General features: G+C 35.0%; 2 protein-coding genes across 4 annotated transcripts; one reads left to right on the plus strand and one right to left on the minus strand.

The window, feature by feature from the left end:
• The first annotated feature begins 4799 nt into the window (after positions 1 to 4799).
• Positions 4800 to 8009, plus strand: LOC113707782 (CDP-diacylglycerol--glycerol-3-phosphate 3-phosphatidyltransferase 2-like). Its single transcript, XM_027230104.2, has 7 exons — positions 4800 to 5485; positions 6305 to 6402; positions 6499 to 6549; positions 6658 to 6771; positions 7239 to 7295; positions 7399 to 7484; positions 7612 to 8009. Exons 1-7 carry the CDS (start codon positions 4936 to 4938, stop codon positions 7730 to 7732), a joined length of 1077 nt encoding a protein of 358 aa, XP_027085905.1. The 5' UTR covers positions 4800 to 4935; the 3' UTR covers positions 7733 to 8009.
• A 4003-nt stretch (positions 8010 to 12012) lies between these two features.
• On the minus strand, positions 12013 to 17026 carry LOC113709109 (probable protein phosphatase 2C 38). Of its 3 annotated transcripts, none has more exons than XM_027231850.2 (5): positions 16761 to 17026; positions 16082 to 16414; positions 14662 to 15044; positions 13223 to 13459; positions 12013 to 12720 (listed from the first exon to the last, which is right to left on the minus strand). In XM_027231850.2, exons 2-5 carry the CDS (start codon positions 16410 to 16412, stop codon positions 12490 to 12492), a joined length of 1182 nt encoding a protein of 393 aa, XP_027087651.1. In that variant the 5' UTR covers positions 16413 to 16414; positions 16761 to 17026; the 3' UTR covers positions 12013 to 12489. The 3 variants fall into 3 exon arrangements, with proteins under 3 accessions (XP_027087651.1, XP_027087650.1, XP_027087652.1); XM_027231849.2 differs by having other exon boundaries at positions 16082 to 16589; positions 16761 to 17025; XM_027231851.2 differs by having other exon boundaries at positions 14662 to 15029; positions 16082 to 16589; positions 16761 to 17022.
• Between the last annotated feature and the right edge of the window lie 597 nt (positions 17027 to 17623).

The raw sequence follows: 17623 nt of genomic DNA on the forward strand, positions 1-17623 counted from the left end.
TTCGGTTTGTTGTCAATCATGGGCAGAGAAAATTAATAGGGAGAATTGTGCTTTAATTATGGAAGTTCTTTGAAGAATCTTTGTTTAGATTGCATTTTTCTGAATTTTTTTTTTGTAGAAAAATTACTGTAACGATCTGATATATTTGAAATAAAAAGATAATTGAAAAATGTGTCCACGGAAACACACCGAATTTTTGTTCCAAATTTTCTGTCACTTCTAAATTTAAGAACAATATGAACTTCAAAACATACTAAACTTGGGAAAAAATTGTAAATGTTTAACAAAAATATCCTTTGGTTTTAATTAACTCTGCAATTACATTATTTCATGTGCCATCGAAGATTGATCCTGCTTATCCAAGGGTCTCGCCTCCTCCGCTGTCAATACATTTGTGTTAATGTCCCCTTAGATGCGGCCTCGCATCAATTCAAATGCCCCATGATACATAACAAGTTAACAACTCAGAGTAAATACACATGTTGAACTAATTTTTTCTACATTACTAATGTAATGATTTTTTGACACACATAAAAATTTTTTAATAAAGATTATGTGATGTGCATTTAATCATACTTACTTTGCGTGTGTTCCAAAAATACTACTACTTTAGAATTGTTAACATTTTAGGGGCGCACTAATAAAAGAATAACTCATCTCGAGCCCCTTTAGTTCATTGTATTTGGATAGTTATTATTTATATAAAAAAATTATTTATTTATATTATAAATATATTTTTATTTCATGTATATTACAACTTAAAAAATTTGTAATAATTATTTCAAATAAACTGCTATGGTAGATAACTAGAAGCGCATGCAAGAGCGCAGAAAGGTCCGGCGGGAAGACTTGTCAGATAACCGCCGCTGTCTCCGTAAATTCTCTTCTTCTTTATTTAAAACCCACATGTCGGAAAGGTCAATTTAAAAGGACTTTTACTGTGTGATTATAAACGATTTGGTCCCTGCATAATCATTGATGCTGCAACATGCCTTTCGACCTTTATCTGGGTAGTTTAAAAAATTAATTTGTCACCCCTCAATTTTGCACAGACAGTCATAATCCACCCCTAATATTGAGTAAACTTTTTATAAAGCGTTTTAAGTACATAAACCACATAATAAGTAGCCCAAATCATTCGACGGATAAGGCACTACACACCCAAGTAAACTCAAAATATTGAGATAATAATCCCAAAATTTTCGACCTTTTCTTAAATAAATAATGGCTAGTTGTCATTTTCTCAAATCTTAAACTAGGTGGACGGAAATGGGGCAGCCTTTCCTGAAAGTTCATGGCCACGATGTGATCTCAAAAATTTGTGCGGCTCAAATTACAGCATGTAACTCGATTTTCACGCCATGTGTGGGCCCACAAAAAATTGTTCTAAAGTTATTTCATATGTAAAAAAGTTACGCGATATGCAAAAAATGTTACGCGCTGTTGAAAAATGCACAAATCCTGCAACCGTTTGTGCCCCTTATCCTGGGTGGACAAACATAACCATTTAACTTTTCTTGGTAACGGGTGTATAGAAAATTTACACGCCTTGTACTTGACTAGAGAAGGCCTAGACATGCACAGGGGATATGAATGGACCTATTATTTCAGTCATGCCAAAAAGAAAAAAGAGTAAAATCCATCACCTTTATTTTTTTTTATCGAAATCAATAAAAAATCCACACACATCCACCTAATTTAAACAAACGCAGGAGTTAAAATCCATCACCTTTATTACCAAACAGAAAAAATCCATCACCTTTTCTTGGGGCCCATGTGTTGCTCTACATCATTGCTTGATAGGTCTCACATTTTAGACTACCTTTTCTTGGCGAAGAAATTGAAAATGCATTGAGATTTTTTTTCCCATTAAGAAAACAGATAATAAAAAAAATTAGATACTTTTGCGAGCAATTGGCGAGTGCAATTTATTGGACTAACCTAGTTAACATCGTTAAATAAGCAATTACACATCATGCTAGTTACTACAGGTGCATTCAAGTCGAGTCGAGATAAAATAATTGAATTCGAGGTAGAAATCAAACCCATTGAACTTTTAGAAGTCGAACTCGAATTCGAACTCAATTTCAATTTACTTTACTTGAGTTTGAACTCGAGATCGAATTTAATTAAATATAATGAAATCAAATCAAGTTCAATCGAACATATTCGAGTACAATCAAGTTTAATCGAGTATATTCGAATATAATCAAACTCACGTAACAAAAATTAATATTTTACATATAATTTTAAATAAAGAATATTATTGACATTTCATGATAATAAATATAAAAAATTTTAAATATATATATTATAAAAAAGTTCGATTATGTTCATTGAGTCTTCAAGTACAAAAAATTGGCATTCGATATGGACTCGTATGATCAAATGAGTATTTTGAACTAGATCAAACAGCTCGAGTCGAACTGTTGATCGAGTAGTCTACGAGTTCGAATCGAGTTATTTGATTCAATATCGCCCCTACTGCTCACTATACATACCATGCCCAATGCCACAGATCACTACTTAGCCAGATACAATCCTTTGTATTCTGTCACTTTGGCTTATTACTAATGCGAATCAATCCAACAGCAATGGAAGATTTGAATTTGTAACCCTTTTTCTGCTTTTTTCCTTTTCGGATTTGAGTAAGTAAATTTGATAGACAATCTATGATTCATCAAATCTTCTTGTATTATTTTTAGCTTATATTAAATTTATTTAATCTTTTTCAAGAATAAAAATCTTTATCACAAAAGTAGTACACGTCCAATTTCCTCCTACCAAAAAAAGGCATCCAACTTCCAATCCTTTAAAATTTTTTAATTGTTCTTTGTATACTAGGGTTTATTATATTTATCTTGCCAAACGTTTGACCAAATAACAAATTAGCCCCTCATGTTTGGCCAGACCACAAAAATGTCCCTCAATCTTAGGGATGGCAACGGGGCGGGGTTGGGGCGGGGGACCCCTCCCCCGCCCCCCCGCCCCGTTGCCTATTAGTTCCCCCCGTCCCGTCCCGCCCCGCCCCGCCCCGCTCCGCCCCGCTTACCCCGCGGGATTAATATAATTTTATTATAATTAAATTTTAATAAATAACCAAGTACTAAAATATCAACACATCACCAAATTATTATTCATTGTAATTTTACAATTGAAACTCATAAAAACAATCAAATAGAAGTTATTTGAATACAATCCAATATGATGAAATAAATATAACTAAAATGGTCAAGTTTTCACTTTTAGTACAAATGCAATCACTAATTCATTATTGTGTTTGTGCTTTTTTTTTGAGAAAAAAGTGTTATTCTATTAAGCGTAATTAGAAATTTAGTATAAATGTATTAGTAAATTTAGTATAACTAATTAATAAATTCTATTAGTAGACATGTGTAATTATTCATATAATTGATAATATCAATTATATTACATAAATTAATATACATTATATAATACATCTAACTAATAATATCATTAGCATCGAGAGCCCCCTGCCCCGAGAGCCCCCCACGGGCACCCGCCCCCATTGCCATCCCTACTCAATCTCAAAACTCCATAACATAAACATCCTGTGGGCAGTCAACTAAGGTTGACTTACAATTGACATTAGCATCCCACTCCAATCGCAAATGCCACTTCAATAAAGTCTCTCCTAGGATATCCTAGTGAGAGTTTTTTTCATTCTTATGGTGTCCTATTGAGAGTTTTCGTCTCTCCTAAACTATCTTAGTGAGAGTTTATTTTTAGTTTTTTGTTCTTTATTTTCTCAGATCTTGGAGTTTTTTTAGATCTATATGTTAGATCTAAAATTTATTCACTCTTCTCATCAGATCTCATTTTCAGTTTTGAGCTTGAACTAGTTAGATAGCAGATTTGAGGGAATATTTCATATTTGGATTTATCTCGGCAGATCTCATCATTCTTATTGGACCTTACAACTGTTGATTAGCAGATCTGACGATTACAACATGTACAAAGAGAGCTGCAACGACTTATTCTATGATGGAATGTTTTTCAAATTTATGGTACTATTTAGATCTGTCCTTAATTTCTCAAGTCTTATGTATTTGTTAAATTGCAGATCTATAATTTTAGTGCATGTTTATCTGCCATCAGGGCAACAATGTATATCAATTGTGCTGGACGATTTCTAGTAATCCTTTAATGAAATATGTTTTATTATCAAAAAAAAATTGTAGAGTTTGTTTTTTTTTTTTAAGGCTTAAGCTTTAAAGTTTCAATCTTTCAATAAACTTGATGTGAAAAAAAAAAAAAAATCTAACCTCAAACTCCCGGAATTCAAGAAAAACAAGCTTAAATTGGAATTAAATTCTTCCAAAGTCTCCAACCAACTCCTTGAAAATATTATAAACACACACTCGTGCAATAGCTCATATTCAATCATAAATTGACTCAACGAAAATCTCCAATTAACAAATATGGATAGATCTGATTATGGATAGAAAACTACATTCAAATTCATAAAAGGGTAATTTCCCAATTTCATGTGCTATTAAATCTCAAAAAACAAATTGTTACAAGGTCTGTTCATCATTGTGGTCATGTGTTTGAAAAAGTGCAAAAGAGGACGGCGATGAAATATAGAAGCAACAATGGTGGTAGCGGCAATTGGCAACAGAGTTGGCGACAGCGGTGATATGGAGACAAAACTTGTTCTTGGTTGATTACTAGATTGATTTCATTATACACAGAAGAAAAACATTTTCTAGAAAGTATTTTACGCCCAAACAAACAGACCCTTAACTAGTTTCAAGGAGGAGGAACGACACAGGACTGTCGAGCTGACACAGTATTTCTCTGCCAAAAGTAACCTAAGCTTACATTTGGTCACCCCTGCCCTGTCCATCACTCCATCCCCTTGCTAACGTGAGCCTACCGTGCGCGTTACTCCACCCAACCGAATAAACAGCCATGCCAGGGGGAATCCTTAAACTCTCCACAATCTCTTCCCTCTACTGCTCCCACAAATTACCGACCAATAATAATTGGGTCCGCCGCAGCCTTAACAGCAGCACCACCACCACCACCGCCGCCGCCGAATCTGGTCGGCGGCTCACGCACCCTATTTCAACCACCACGACCGGGGGGTGGTGGCGGCGGTGCAGGATAAGCCCGTGCGCACCCTCGGCGCATGTTAAGATCCCCCTCCCTTCCTCAAACTCTAGTTCTAATAATAGAAACAACAACCTAGTACTAGGACAGCGACACGGATTTGGTGGTCAGAAATTTTTGCATTCTTCGACCCCTTTGGCTTCCTCTTCTCAAGAAAAACGGCAAGGCTTTAGTACTCAATTTAACGACGATCCCAGTGGTCTCGCCACTCACATGGGCCCCACGCCTTACGGTCATGATGACGACGGGAAAAAACCACTGCCACCGTCGGCTAATTCTGCCAAATTACTCACATTGCCCACCATCCTCACCATCGGCCGCGTCGCCGCCGTCCCTCTTCTCGTTGCCAGTATGTTTTTGTGAAATCCCTTTTCTGCCTGCCTATGATCCAATACCCATTTGTATCAATAAAAATGGTTTCTTGGTTTTGTCCCGACAATCTATTTATTTATTTTAATGTATGAATTTGCGTCTTAAAAGTCAGCTGCTTATACCCTTTTTGTGGATGTAAATGTGTATTAGTTTTGGCTTGTTTTTAATTGCTGGTGGATGTTGACTTGAAAAACAAGTATCCGGAACTTGTAGTTGTTGAAAAGTTTATGCCTTTCCTCGTTATCTTTCACTCCTACAAGGCAGCTTTTTTCTCATGGCTACCAAAAGTTGGAAATATGTTAGTATGTTAGTTCTGTTTTACGAGTTTTTTTGGCAAATTGCTATGACATATTCATATTATTCTCTTTGCCAGCTTCAAACTTTGCATGTTTCATCCTTTTATAATTGTGTTTCTAATGCTACTACTAGTCCTACTCTTTTCTTAATCCAGGATAAGGTCACGAAAGAATATGAAGTTTAGAATGATGCTAGTAGATTCGCAGAATGCAAATGCCACTACTTCATTTTATTGTGCCCGAATCAGAATGAAATTCAGATTCCTTCGGTTGCAGCTGGAAAAACTACTTGGTTTTTTGATTTTATATTGAATATGGTTTCGCAACTACCCAACTTGTTTGATATAATGTCTGTTGTGCTGAGGCAAAATAGAAAGTGCATTGACGTTAATTGCTGCTAAAAGATAGGAAGCGCATTGATGTTATATTACTATTATGGACCATCTTTGGATAGTTGCATATTTGAGGAAACTCACAGTATTCCCTCTGTTCTGTATCAGCCTTCTACTCTGATAATTGGTGGGGACCGAATGCAGCAACCGGTATATTTATAGCTGCTGCAGTTACAGATTGGCTTGATGGGTATCTTGCTAGAAAGGTATTGCTTCCCAAACCCCAAACAATGAATCGTGAGGCCTTTTGATTCAACTTGTTTTTCTAACTGACAACTCAAGTTTTCTGTATGCTGTTTCAGATGAAACAAGGTACTGCATTTGGTGCATTTTTGGATCCAGTAGCTGATAAGGTATTTTCTTGCTTTTTTGCAAAGTAAACTTCTTTGAACAACATAATGAACTTCCACTGCAGATCCATAGGCTTTGGTTCTTTACATAGTTCTTCTTGATATTTTCAGCTTATGGTTGCTGCCACCTTGGTTTTACTGTGTTCAAAACCCCTGGAAGCTGGCATATTTGGACAAGCTTCATGGCTGCTAACTGTACCTGCAATTGCCATAATTGGAAGAGAGGTTAAGCACTTGATTTTACACGCAGTAATGGAGTTTAGATGGGCTGCATAACATGGCTGTTTTGATCCGTATTAATTGTGTTCTGTTGGTTTCACATATTTGTTCTTGTCTTCATCCATATTTCTGGCATTCGAGGCTTCATTTGGTTGCCACTTTTTAGGCTTTTAAATCACTTGAAGTACAAACTAAAATTTCAACCTTCCTTGGATCATATATTTGGCAGATATCCACCGCCTTTATTTTGGTTACATGTCAGCTTACTTGAGTTGATATCTGTTAGAATTTTGGAAGATCATGACTTGAGAATGCATAATAAAGTTATTTTGGCTTCACCCATGGAGATCAGTAGTTTCTTTGAGTTTAAAACTTTTGCTTGTTTTACATTCTCATCATCTTCTTGCTGTAAACATTCTGGGAAGGTTTGTAATTGATTTGTCTAATGAACTGGTTCTCTCATTTATCTCCAGATAACCATGTCTGCTGTCAGGGAATGGGCTGCTTCTCAAGATGGCAAACTCTCAGAGGTAAATACCACTACAAGTAATTTTTTTTGTTTGCATTGGTGCTTGTAGACCAATCAAGTTACATCTTCTCTGAATGCAACTCATAATGTGACTGATTTTCCAGGCTGTAGCTGTAAATAATTTGGGGAAGTGGAAAACAGCCACTCAGATGACAGCGTTAACCATATTGCTGGCCACCAGAGATAGCAGGTTTGGTCCTCTTTCTGTAGCTCGACCTTTTTTTTTTTTTGTGGGGGCAGTGTTGGACATAATCGAGAAGTGACCTTAAAACTGTGGTTTACTGACACACTTCTTCTCTGCCTCTCTTTCTCTTTAGTCTGATAGGGGCAGGAACACTTGTGGCTTCTGGTGTTGTATTGCTCTACATCTCCGCATGGCTCTCTGTATGGTCTTTGGTCGTGTACATGAGAAAGATCTGGAAAGTTTTGTTGATGTAGCTTTCTTCTGCATCAGCGTTGCTTTGAGCTCTTAATATTTTATCTTTGAGGTATCTTGTTGACCAAATCCTTCGTTTGTTTATACAAGAGAGGTTTTTTCATATCACAAGGACAACAGGCGGCTCTGTTTTGGAATCTTCTGCACTTACTCATTAAACTACACTTACTGATTGATACTGTTAGTGGATTGAATAGGTATTCTTCATCGTAAGTTGTAACTCTCTAACAAATTCAGGTTCACAATGTTACAACAGTTTCGGCGCTGACCAATTGTTTACATCTTTCATGTTTCTGGTCTTGTCAATCTTTGGTTTGCCTAGATAGGCCAGTAGCAATTGCAGAGATGAAAGCTCTGTAGACGCTTGTCATATTTGTGGGTATAGGAATGATTCAACACAGATCACAGAACAACCTTTTATCTTTTTTGGAACTCTTGCCAAGAATGTAGTGCCATGATTGCTTATTTATATCTTAGTATCCCCAGTGATCTTGCTTAATAGTTCTTGTGGATATCAACCAGTGTATTCTGATCAAAAGTACACCTTGTTTTCTAATTTTCCTTGTTAGACTCTCTCTCTCTCTCCCCTTTTTTGTTTCAAAGGCAAGTCGGTCACAAGAAGGGATTTAAAATCTCTCTCTAGGCTATACGTTGCGGGTTTAGACTTTGTATCCCTGCAATTAAGAGAGTTTAATGCACCCGTTTGGTTTAAATGGGCTTCTTCCTTTTTCTTAGAGTAGAATGGTACATGTGTTGTCGTTTCAAAAAAAAATAAAGTTTTTGGGGAGCTGATCTAATACTTCAACAATAATTGTATTGGTGATTGGAAGAGGAAAAGGGCTATGCCAAAATGTTTCTGTTCTTCGAGTAGCCGAATCTTACCCAGCAACAATGCTTATGATAGGGACGTGCTTGCTTGTATATCCTCGGTCGTTTGCTGTACAAATCCTTGCCTATGGAAGGTACTAAGAGTGTGTACGATATTACAGAAAGAGACGTGCTAAGGTAATTTGAAAATATAGATAAAAATCGACAAAAATATATAGACATGTCAGTGGATCGAGTCTTGTTTAGATTCAATCACCTAATATATTTAGGTAGGGTTTAGATTTAATTTCTCAAATCCATGCCCTACTCAAGCCAAACCATGTAAGAGAGTCATGGGTTTGGTTCTTTATAATTTATATTCAAACTCATATCTATATAAAAACCCTATCTAGACCCTTGTACATTAGTAAATTTATAAAAAGAAAAAATCTATTATTCTATGATCATTAGATCAAATACGGTAAAGATTTCATGATTCTTTTCTTTTTCAAGCTAATCATAGTTGTCCTTGTAATCGGTACAAACTTTTTCAAAAAAAAAAAGAGAGAGTAAAAGTAAAGACAAAATAATAAAAGATTGGAGGTAGATACAATTGAAACTTTGAAAATAAATAGAACTAATTGATAATAGTTCTTTTTTTTTGAGTTTATAATATTTCATTTAACTTTTTGAATAATAATTTTATTATTTGAAAATAAAATTGGATGATATTTATGTTATTTTTGAACTCTAAATATTTTTAATATATTTTTACTTTAGAATGTTTAGAAAAATATAACGGATACTCATTGAATATCCAGATCTACGAGGGTATGGGTTTGGACATACTTTTCAGATTTAGACATATTTGAATTTGGGTGAAAGGGATCTAATACAAATTCTACCCATTGACATGCCTACACGTGGATATGTTTTTTCACTCATATCATCCAATGATTAGGGTTCAATGCAAAAACTCCTCATAAATTATTATACTAGTTGAATTGTACACTAAAGTATTTTAGATACTTTATACCATTGGTACTCTCTCTCTCTCTCTCAATTTTTTTTTTAATTTTTACAACCTTGGTTAACTAAGAAGAATGATGAAAAATCAACTCCATCAAAGTAATTGATGAAATAACTAATTTATCCTCTATTAAAACCTATACCAACAAAATACCTGTTTGGTGGAAAATACATATCACTTAGGGTCTGTTTGGTTGGAAGTAAAATGTTTTCTTTGGGAAAATATTTTTCGTGGAAGTAAATTTTCATGAAAATCATTTCCCTTTCATCATTTTTAGGTGTTTTGTTAGCTTATTGAAAATATTTTCTTACTTCATTTTTTTGGTGTTTGTTTAACTTTTGAAATATTTTCACTTTTATCTCTATCTTTACTTTCTACACATTATAACTACATATTTCTTCCCATGCAAAATAATAAAATTTATCTCATTGTTTAACTTTAAAAAATCTTGGAGAAATGTATATATGAATAAAAAAATATCTCCTTAAGCAATAAACAAATTGCTGGCCATTTAGTGTCAAATATCAATCACATGCAATGCTTATTGTGACATATATCTTGCACTCTCACTGCTGAAAGTTTCTCTAGAAAAAAATGTCCCTATTATACATAATTAATTACTAGCATAGGATGAGCAGGATGAGGTTTCTTTTTTATTTTGAATATACTAGGGGGAGGGTTGGGTTGAGTGGTACGGGGGAGGGAGTGTAAGGAAGAGGTCTTGGGTTCAAGTCCTCCTGTTTACACTAAAAAAAAAAAAGAACATACTACAAGATGTTTTCAGTAAGTTTGGAACATACTACAAGCGGGATGCATGCATTTTGGAAAACAACTTCAGTAAGTTTGGAAGGGAAGTTGTTTTCCATAAGATGAGTGAAAATATTTTACATAGGAAAATGTTTTCAGTAACTTTTGTGCAACCAAACACGGGAAATTAGAAAAATATTTTCCTGGAAAACATTTTTACCCGAAACAAACGAACCCTTAAATAGACTAACTTTCACTTAGCAAAAATCTAATTAAAAACACATAAAAATAAAAAATATAGGGTCACTTTAATGGCAATTGTCAAAAGTAGGGCGAGGGGGGCAAAATATCAAAAAAATTGAGGGACTACTTTTTCTAAAATCTTATCATTTTTTTTCAACGCATCATAACACCATAGGTTCATATAGTAGGCAAAATTTCACTTGAAATCTTCATAAGAATCAAGCAGAGTAGAACCCAAAAATTTTCATATGAATTTAGCACAATAATAGCAATAAACATTACCAAACCTAAATGAAAACCCAGATATTAGTAAACAAAATATTGGCTTTAGAAATTTCAATAAAAACAGCTAAATTATTCACTTAGCTATATGCATATAGAAAGAAATCGAAATTGTAACTTGGAATTGGAGGAATAAATAGGGATTTCACAGTGTTTTTTCCTTTATAGCAATTTTTTCTTACCTACGTTGACTTGAAATATGTAGTGGAATGGGATTGTTGAGATTCTTGAAGTTGATTTACTCCTTTTCGTTTTTTTTTTAATTCTACATCTTTTTTTTTTTTAATTGTCATTCAAAGTGAACCCTAATTTTATTTTTATGTATTTTCAATTAGATTTTTATTATGAAGTGAAAATTAGTCTATTTTATGCCACAATTTTTTTTCACCAAAAAGATAATTTTTGGAACTTAAGCTTTTAATGGAGAATAAATTGGTCATTTCATCAATAACTTATAATAGAGTTGATTTTTCCGTCTTTTTTTAGTTGATCAAGGGTATAAATTGCCTATTACAATACTTTAGGGTGCGAAGTGTAATGGCTACAATAATTCGTGAGAGTTTTCTGCATTTAACCTTAATGATTATATGAAAAAACACACTTCCAATTCCAACGTGTCTAACTCGCATCATTTAGTGCTTTTGTATGCTTAATTTGTACTTATATGGTAGGATAACTTTGAAGGTCAATTATACATTACAAAAGTGGCTACAGTTCATAGAACTAGCGAATTGAAGGAATGACAAACGTGACACCACAGGTAAGACACCCCAGTCGGCCAAACAAATTGAGGTAAAAGGGTTGTTTAGCCTCGATTCTTGCTACTTGCCTGCTATGTCCTGCGATACTTGCTAAAATGGACGAACGGCCAATTTAGTACACACAAATAAGTAGCAAAATTTTGTTAGAATGCTTGATAGGTTTGCTTGTTTCATTCCTAGCCAGGTACCACATTACATGTGATTTCTCATCACCTTTTCTGAAGCAAATTTTGGAACTCGGATCATCAAGAATTTATAACCACACAAGCTTAAGAGAATGTAGTAAAGTGTATGTGCTTGATCCATCAGTTATGGCTGCTGCATCAAGAAGTAGGTGTAGATTTGAGGCCTATTGCAGCATCAATCAAGACTCACGGGCGGGGCGGCCAGAATTGGAGCACAAAAGAATCACTAACAAAGAAAGGTGCATGAATACTGAATTATGGACATCCAATATTTTTCGTCCCATAACAATGTAGTACATGGGGAGAGAGACAAAATTTTGACATTTAGTTTCAACTCCATGAACGAAGAAGAAATATGTATAACTTTTACCAAGAAAAAGAACATAATACCAGATGAGGTGATCAGTTCAATAGCAAAATAGTGATCAGTTAATCTCCATATACCATTTCATTACCTCTGAAGGCAAACCATATCAACATTATGAACCAGAACCTTCTGAGTTTCATATGCCAATCAGCAGAGCAAGTTTTCAGTGTTCTTTTCTCGTTGCATCTTCTTGGCATAATCATTAACCCCACTATTTACGGTGAGATCCCCAAGGCCAAGTTATGCATATTTCTCATCTTTTCCTTTTACTTTTCTGGGTAACATAAACTTCTCCACCCAAACGGGACAATGTGCACCATTTAAAAGCTCCTCTTCCTTAGGCATTAGCATCCTCAACAGAACCTCCACCTCCTCTCACTGAAACCACTGACTCCCTCAACGAACTGCGACTAATCAAAGGGAAATCCAGGTATACTACTATAACCGTGATGTCATCATGAAAATGTCTCCGGACCCCTCGATCAATTTTTTTCAGATCAGAATATCTCATTTCCCGTTTCTTTGCTGCCTCACAAAGTGCAGCTTTGATAAGTTTCCTAGCAATGCCCTGCATCAATACATGAATATTAGGTAGCTGAAATAACATCAGCAAATAAAAGACTAAACAGAATGATAGACAACACATTTACACCAGAGACAGAATGATGGCAAACACAATGAGGCCACCAGATTTCTTGAATCATGCAAACTTTAAAATATGCAAAAATGTTCCATGATGATAAAGCACATGATAATGGTGCTCAAAGAATGCTACACATGCCTCTGATAGCTACCAAAATTTCACCCCAAGTCTTTCGCGGCGAATGCAGATGTGCATTATAAAGCAAACAGGTACATTATGCCACCTTCTTTACTCAAAAATTTTTATATAGAATCTACAATGGGACAATTGGTAGACATGACTAACTATGCATCAAGACAGATGACATAAGAAAGCATATGATTACATGTTGCCTTTTGACTCTTATGTCCATGCTCATGTGCATCTTTTTACCAAGCAACAATGTCAATGAAATGAACAAGCCCAAAAAGATGAACAAGAATCCTACATTGCGTGGGCAGGTGTTGACAATGTCAACTGCCTCCTGACTGCTCAGATGCTCCCAAAGTCCATCTGAAGCAAATACAAGAAACTGATCTTCAGGGTAGAGTTTCTGCACAAATATTGATGGCTCAGCTTTAAGAATTGGTTTCTGGAAAGGTTCAGGCAACCTAAACTTTGGCAACAAAGGTTCTCTGTTGAACTCTGTTTTCTTCAAATAAGCATCACCAATTGATCTTGAAACCTGCAAATTAATGAAACCATACACTGTCAACATTAATGAAATGCTACATTTCAAAATTTATTCAATAAAAAAGATTACATTGTAAACTTTGAACATATGATGCTCATGCACACAAATCAAAATCATTGTCTTAATGGTGCAAACCTGAAAGGTTAACCTTAAACGCTCCACTCCACTTCCAAATAGCTAGAGTTATCAATTCTTTGTCCCACTAAAGAATCATAACATTTACTTGGGACAGTATGTTTACGGCATCGTCTCAACAAATGATGTTATCTCTAAGATCAACATAGCAAAGGTGCCCTCAGCTCAGGAAAGGCCCCGAATTTCAGCTCCATCATTTTCACTCAGGCATGCATAGTCCCATGTCCTCAAGCAATACAATCAACTTGCCCGTCAGCTTCATACTCAAATCCCAGAGACCAGGCCACCCTTCTTTCACATGGATGACATGATGCTTCAAGAACCTTTGCCCTAGATCTCACTCTTCATCAAGTATTTAACAGAGTCAAGGTTTTCTTTATTTTATTCAATTTTACCTATTCTTTTGAAGGGGAAATTGCTTAAGAACATAATTATTCAATTGGATAAATCCCCAACTTATTGACTAAGTTCAAACACAAGCAATAAAAGCCATCATTATTGACTAAGTTCAAACACAAGCAATAAAAGCCATCAGTTGTAACAATGACTGCTACTTTCTAATGATGAATCTCGGACCACAAAAAGAAAAACTTTCTACTCCAAAGTTGTTGAGTACATGCAGATATGTACAAAATGGTAAACAAGAGTTAAAATTTCATTATATTTATGCTTCAGCCAGAAAAGAAAGAAATGTGATTTTCTAGCCAGGCAGAAAAGGTAGAGGATAATAAATCATAAAAGATGTGCGAACTTGCATTACAAAAACAAAATACTTGTTAAAAAGTAACTGTCCACCATCAAAAAGAAGAGACACTAAAGAATGAGATAAGAGGAAATGGTTAAAATTAAAAGATGATTGTTCGTAACAAATTATCCGAAGGTTCAACATACAATAAATAAATAAATAAATAAAATCTTCTATCAAACAAAAAGCATCTGAAGATTAACCAAATGCATGCATCAATATTGACAGGAATTTATACTATAAGTTCAACTCTATGAAAAGGACCAAAAGGTAATCCTTAAGTACACTACAGAGTATAAAGCAAATAAATCACCTGAATAAGACCCTTTACACGCCAAACCTTATGCCTTAGAACCACAATCTGTGGATCATCAGGATGTGAGGATTGCAACTCATCCCTAACAGATGGCAAACTTGCATTGTGCTCAGTTGATAACTGCACAGCTTTCACTTCTTTTGAGGATTTGTCCATTCTCCCTAAGACCACCCGAGAATCACCAGCATTTGCAATGTATAACACTCCACTACATATTATACCTACTAGGCAACACGATCCCACAGAAGCCATCTGTGGTCGAATTAGCCATTGTTTTTCCACCATAGAAAGAAACGCCTCTTCTGTTGCCAAATAAGCTTTACTTATAACATCAGCTGACATTCCTTGATTCTCTGAAGTATATTCTGCATCATGAATAGCTGTTAAGTGAGTGAAATATGCATTAGAAAGTAGAAAGGATCAAAACCAATGACTATACGGGAAAAGAACTGGGGAGAAGAGATGGACGAAAGATGTTACAAACAATAAATCACTGTTTACAACTTTTCTTGTCAAGTTTACATGGATTAATCTATGGAAAAGGAATAATTGTCTATAACATTACTTGAGAATGACTTGTAATTTAGAAACCTGATTCTCCAAGATTAGTCTTGGACTTCAAGCTTAGAAGGTAAGAAAACTTCAGCAAGTCAAGTGGGCTACAAAATTATGCTACCTAGAATCCTATTCAGCACAGGGGCACTGGGAAGTTGTGCAACAACATATTCCCAACATGATCCAGAAAGGTAGCTTCAAATAGTATCTCAATATAGTTTACACTAGGGAAACAAAAAGATTCCCATATTCCCATAATTGCAAAGCTGATTCCAGATTTATAGGATCCACTATATCTCATAACCTATCAATTATTTTTCCCTTTCTGTGAATTTAATGGGCAATAATACAGATAAAGCATTGTTATCCCTTTCAACTTGCACAGAAAGACTATCATGAACACATTGTTTGTTGGAGAAAGGAATCAAATATCCCAATTTGGAGACGCACTGGACAAACTGCATATGCTCTCAATTATTGAAAGCAAGCAACTAAAATATCCACTCTTCCACTTGACCAGATTTTGACCTCAGATTTTTACTATTAAAAGAATTATTTGCTATTCAATTCATGATAATTGCAGATAAAAACAATAATATGAATAACAAAGTAAAGTTTTAGCAGGCATTTGTCAACAAACACCTTAAACTCCACATGAAAACTCAGCAGCAGCAATAAGACGATAATTTTGACTGTAAAAGGTCCACCGTACACCCACATTTCCTTTGCTGGATAGTCTCATGGAAGCTAATCAAAGCACCATAATAACACTAACACGTATGCAACTATATTTGTTTTGTGAAAGCAGAAATTACAGAAGGGACAAAATTATGTATAAAACAAGGGGTATACGAAAACATACTTTTGATATTGTCAAAAAGATGATCACTTATGAACTGAGAAGCCTCAGGACCGGCATGGCCATCATAAATTCCAACAAAAGTTCCTTGAGGACCTGACTCCTCCAAGCTCAATGGCCCAGATTCAAGCTGGCTATAATCTTCCAGTACATTATTAGCTTGGATTATTGCCATTGAAAATTCCCCATGAACATGCCGCCCTGAATCTTTATACCACCATAATCCGTCAACTCGACATCCCAAATCACCTCCTCTACCACTATTTTGACCTTCATTTTCAACAGAAGGTCTCCAACAAGGCGATACAATCCTTCTCAATGTAGTGGTCACCATCCCTTTACATATTATGCTTAAATAGTCAATCAGCCAAACGAACCAGCAATCAAAATCAAATACTTGTTATTCCAATAGCCTAACCCCAGTTTTTGTCCTATTCTATCCCGACTATTCAATCCCGTGTCCAAAGTTGCAAACTTTATACAAAATTCAATGAATGCTGACACCATTAATCTGTACAATAACCAACAAAAGAAAAAGCCCATTAATCCTATATGCAAATACTCCACATTTAATATTGAAAATCAAGCAAAAAACATTAGACAAATTCCACATCTTAAGGAGAACTTATATGAAATAAAGGCTAAAACATGTATGAAAATCAAGCGGAAGTCCATGACATACCTTAATAATCAGACTTTATGGATTTTGATTTTGCAGGCAAATGACAATCCCATAATTTTCTAGCTTGAATACAACAAATTTAGGGGTAAAATTCAAGAAGAAAAGCAAAAAGAAAATTCTTCAAGACAGGTGAAAAGGGCAGGCGCAGATCAGAGAGAGAGAGAGAGACGGGGGAGAGAGGAGAGGCTGAGGGGGAAGTTGTTATTGTTTCCTTTGCTGTAAAGAAAGAATATGCTATATGTATGAAAAAATTATATACACACACTAAAAGTGAAACTAACTGAAAAGTGGGCTTTTCTTCTGCCCCATTCCAAGGAAGGGTTGGGTATGAGTTTTTGGTGGCTGATTTAAAAAATGTAAATTAATAAAATTTAGAGGAGATAAAAAAATATTACATTGGCCATCGGCGGGGTTTATGACTTTGACCGGAAACAAACCATGCATTTAGGCAACTTTTTCTCATCTCTCCTTAACCTTTTATTTTAGTTTATTGGTAAGAAAATGCATTTTATTTTTCATTATTATGATTGAAGTATTCTCCGCGTATTTTCAATAGTTGTGTCACTTTACCTCTTTGTCAATAGGTCAAATTTTATTAGTGGGTTTACTATGAAAATGGACACTTAAAAAATATGTTCAAAAGCTATTAAAAAACTAGGTACTGGATTGAATAAATGCGAATTTTATATTTCTTGCATTATCCATAATGATATGCAATAAACATTTTTTCTTCATCAAACGACAACAATCTACACCTACTCTTATACTATACTATGAAAACCAAACAGATGCAACTATATTCACTAATAGAAAGTGCCAGAAATTTCTAGAATTAGGAATGCAAGAGGCTTTGAACCCTCCAC

This window comes from Coffea arabica, chromosome 9c (assembly GCF_036785885.1).
Source record: "Coffea arabica cultivar ET-39 chromosome 9c, Coffea Arabica ET-39 HiFi, whole genome shotgun sequence".
NCBI classification, from domain to species: domain Eukaryota; kingdom Viridiplantae; phylum Streptophyta; class Magnoliopsida; order Gentianales; family Rubiaceae; genus Coffea; species Coffea arabica.

Bases quoted from the DNA above. Each gene is read 5' to 3' on its own strand.
- LOC113707782 (XM_027230104.2), top strand. From the start codon at position 4,936: ATGCCAGGGGGAATCCTTAAACTCTCCACAATCTCTTCCCTCTACTGC. The intron at 5,486-6,304 runs GTATGTTTTTGT...GTTCTGTATCAG, and splicing joins CGTCCCTCTTCTCGTTGCCA to CCTTCTACTCTGATAATTGG. The intron at 6,772-7,238 runs GTTAAGCACTTG...ATTTATCTCCAG, and splicing joins TTGCCATAATTGGAAGAGAG to ATAACCATGTCTGCTGTCAG.
- LOC113709109 (XM_027231850.2), bottom strand. From the start codon at position 16,412: ATGGTGACCACTACATTGAGAAGGATTGTATCGCCTTGTTGGAGACCT. The intron at 15,045-16,081 runs GTATGTTTTCGT...CTCACTTAACAG, and splicing joins TCTTTTTGACAATATCAAAA to CTATTCATGATGCAGAATAT. The intron at 12,721-13,222 runs GTAGGATTCTTG...GTATTGATGCAG, and splicing joins TCAACACCTGCCCACGCAAT to GGCATTGCTAGGAAACTTAT.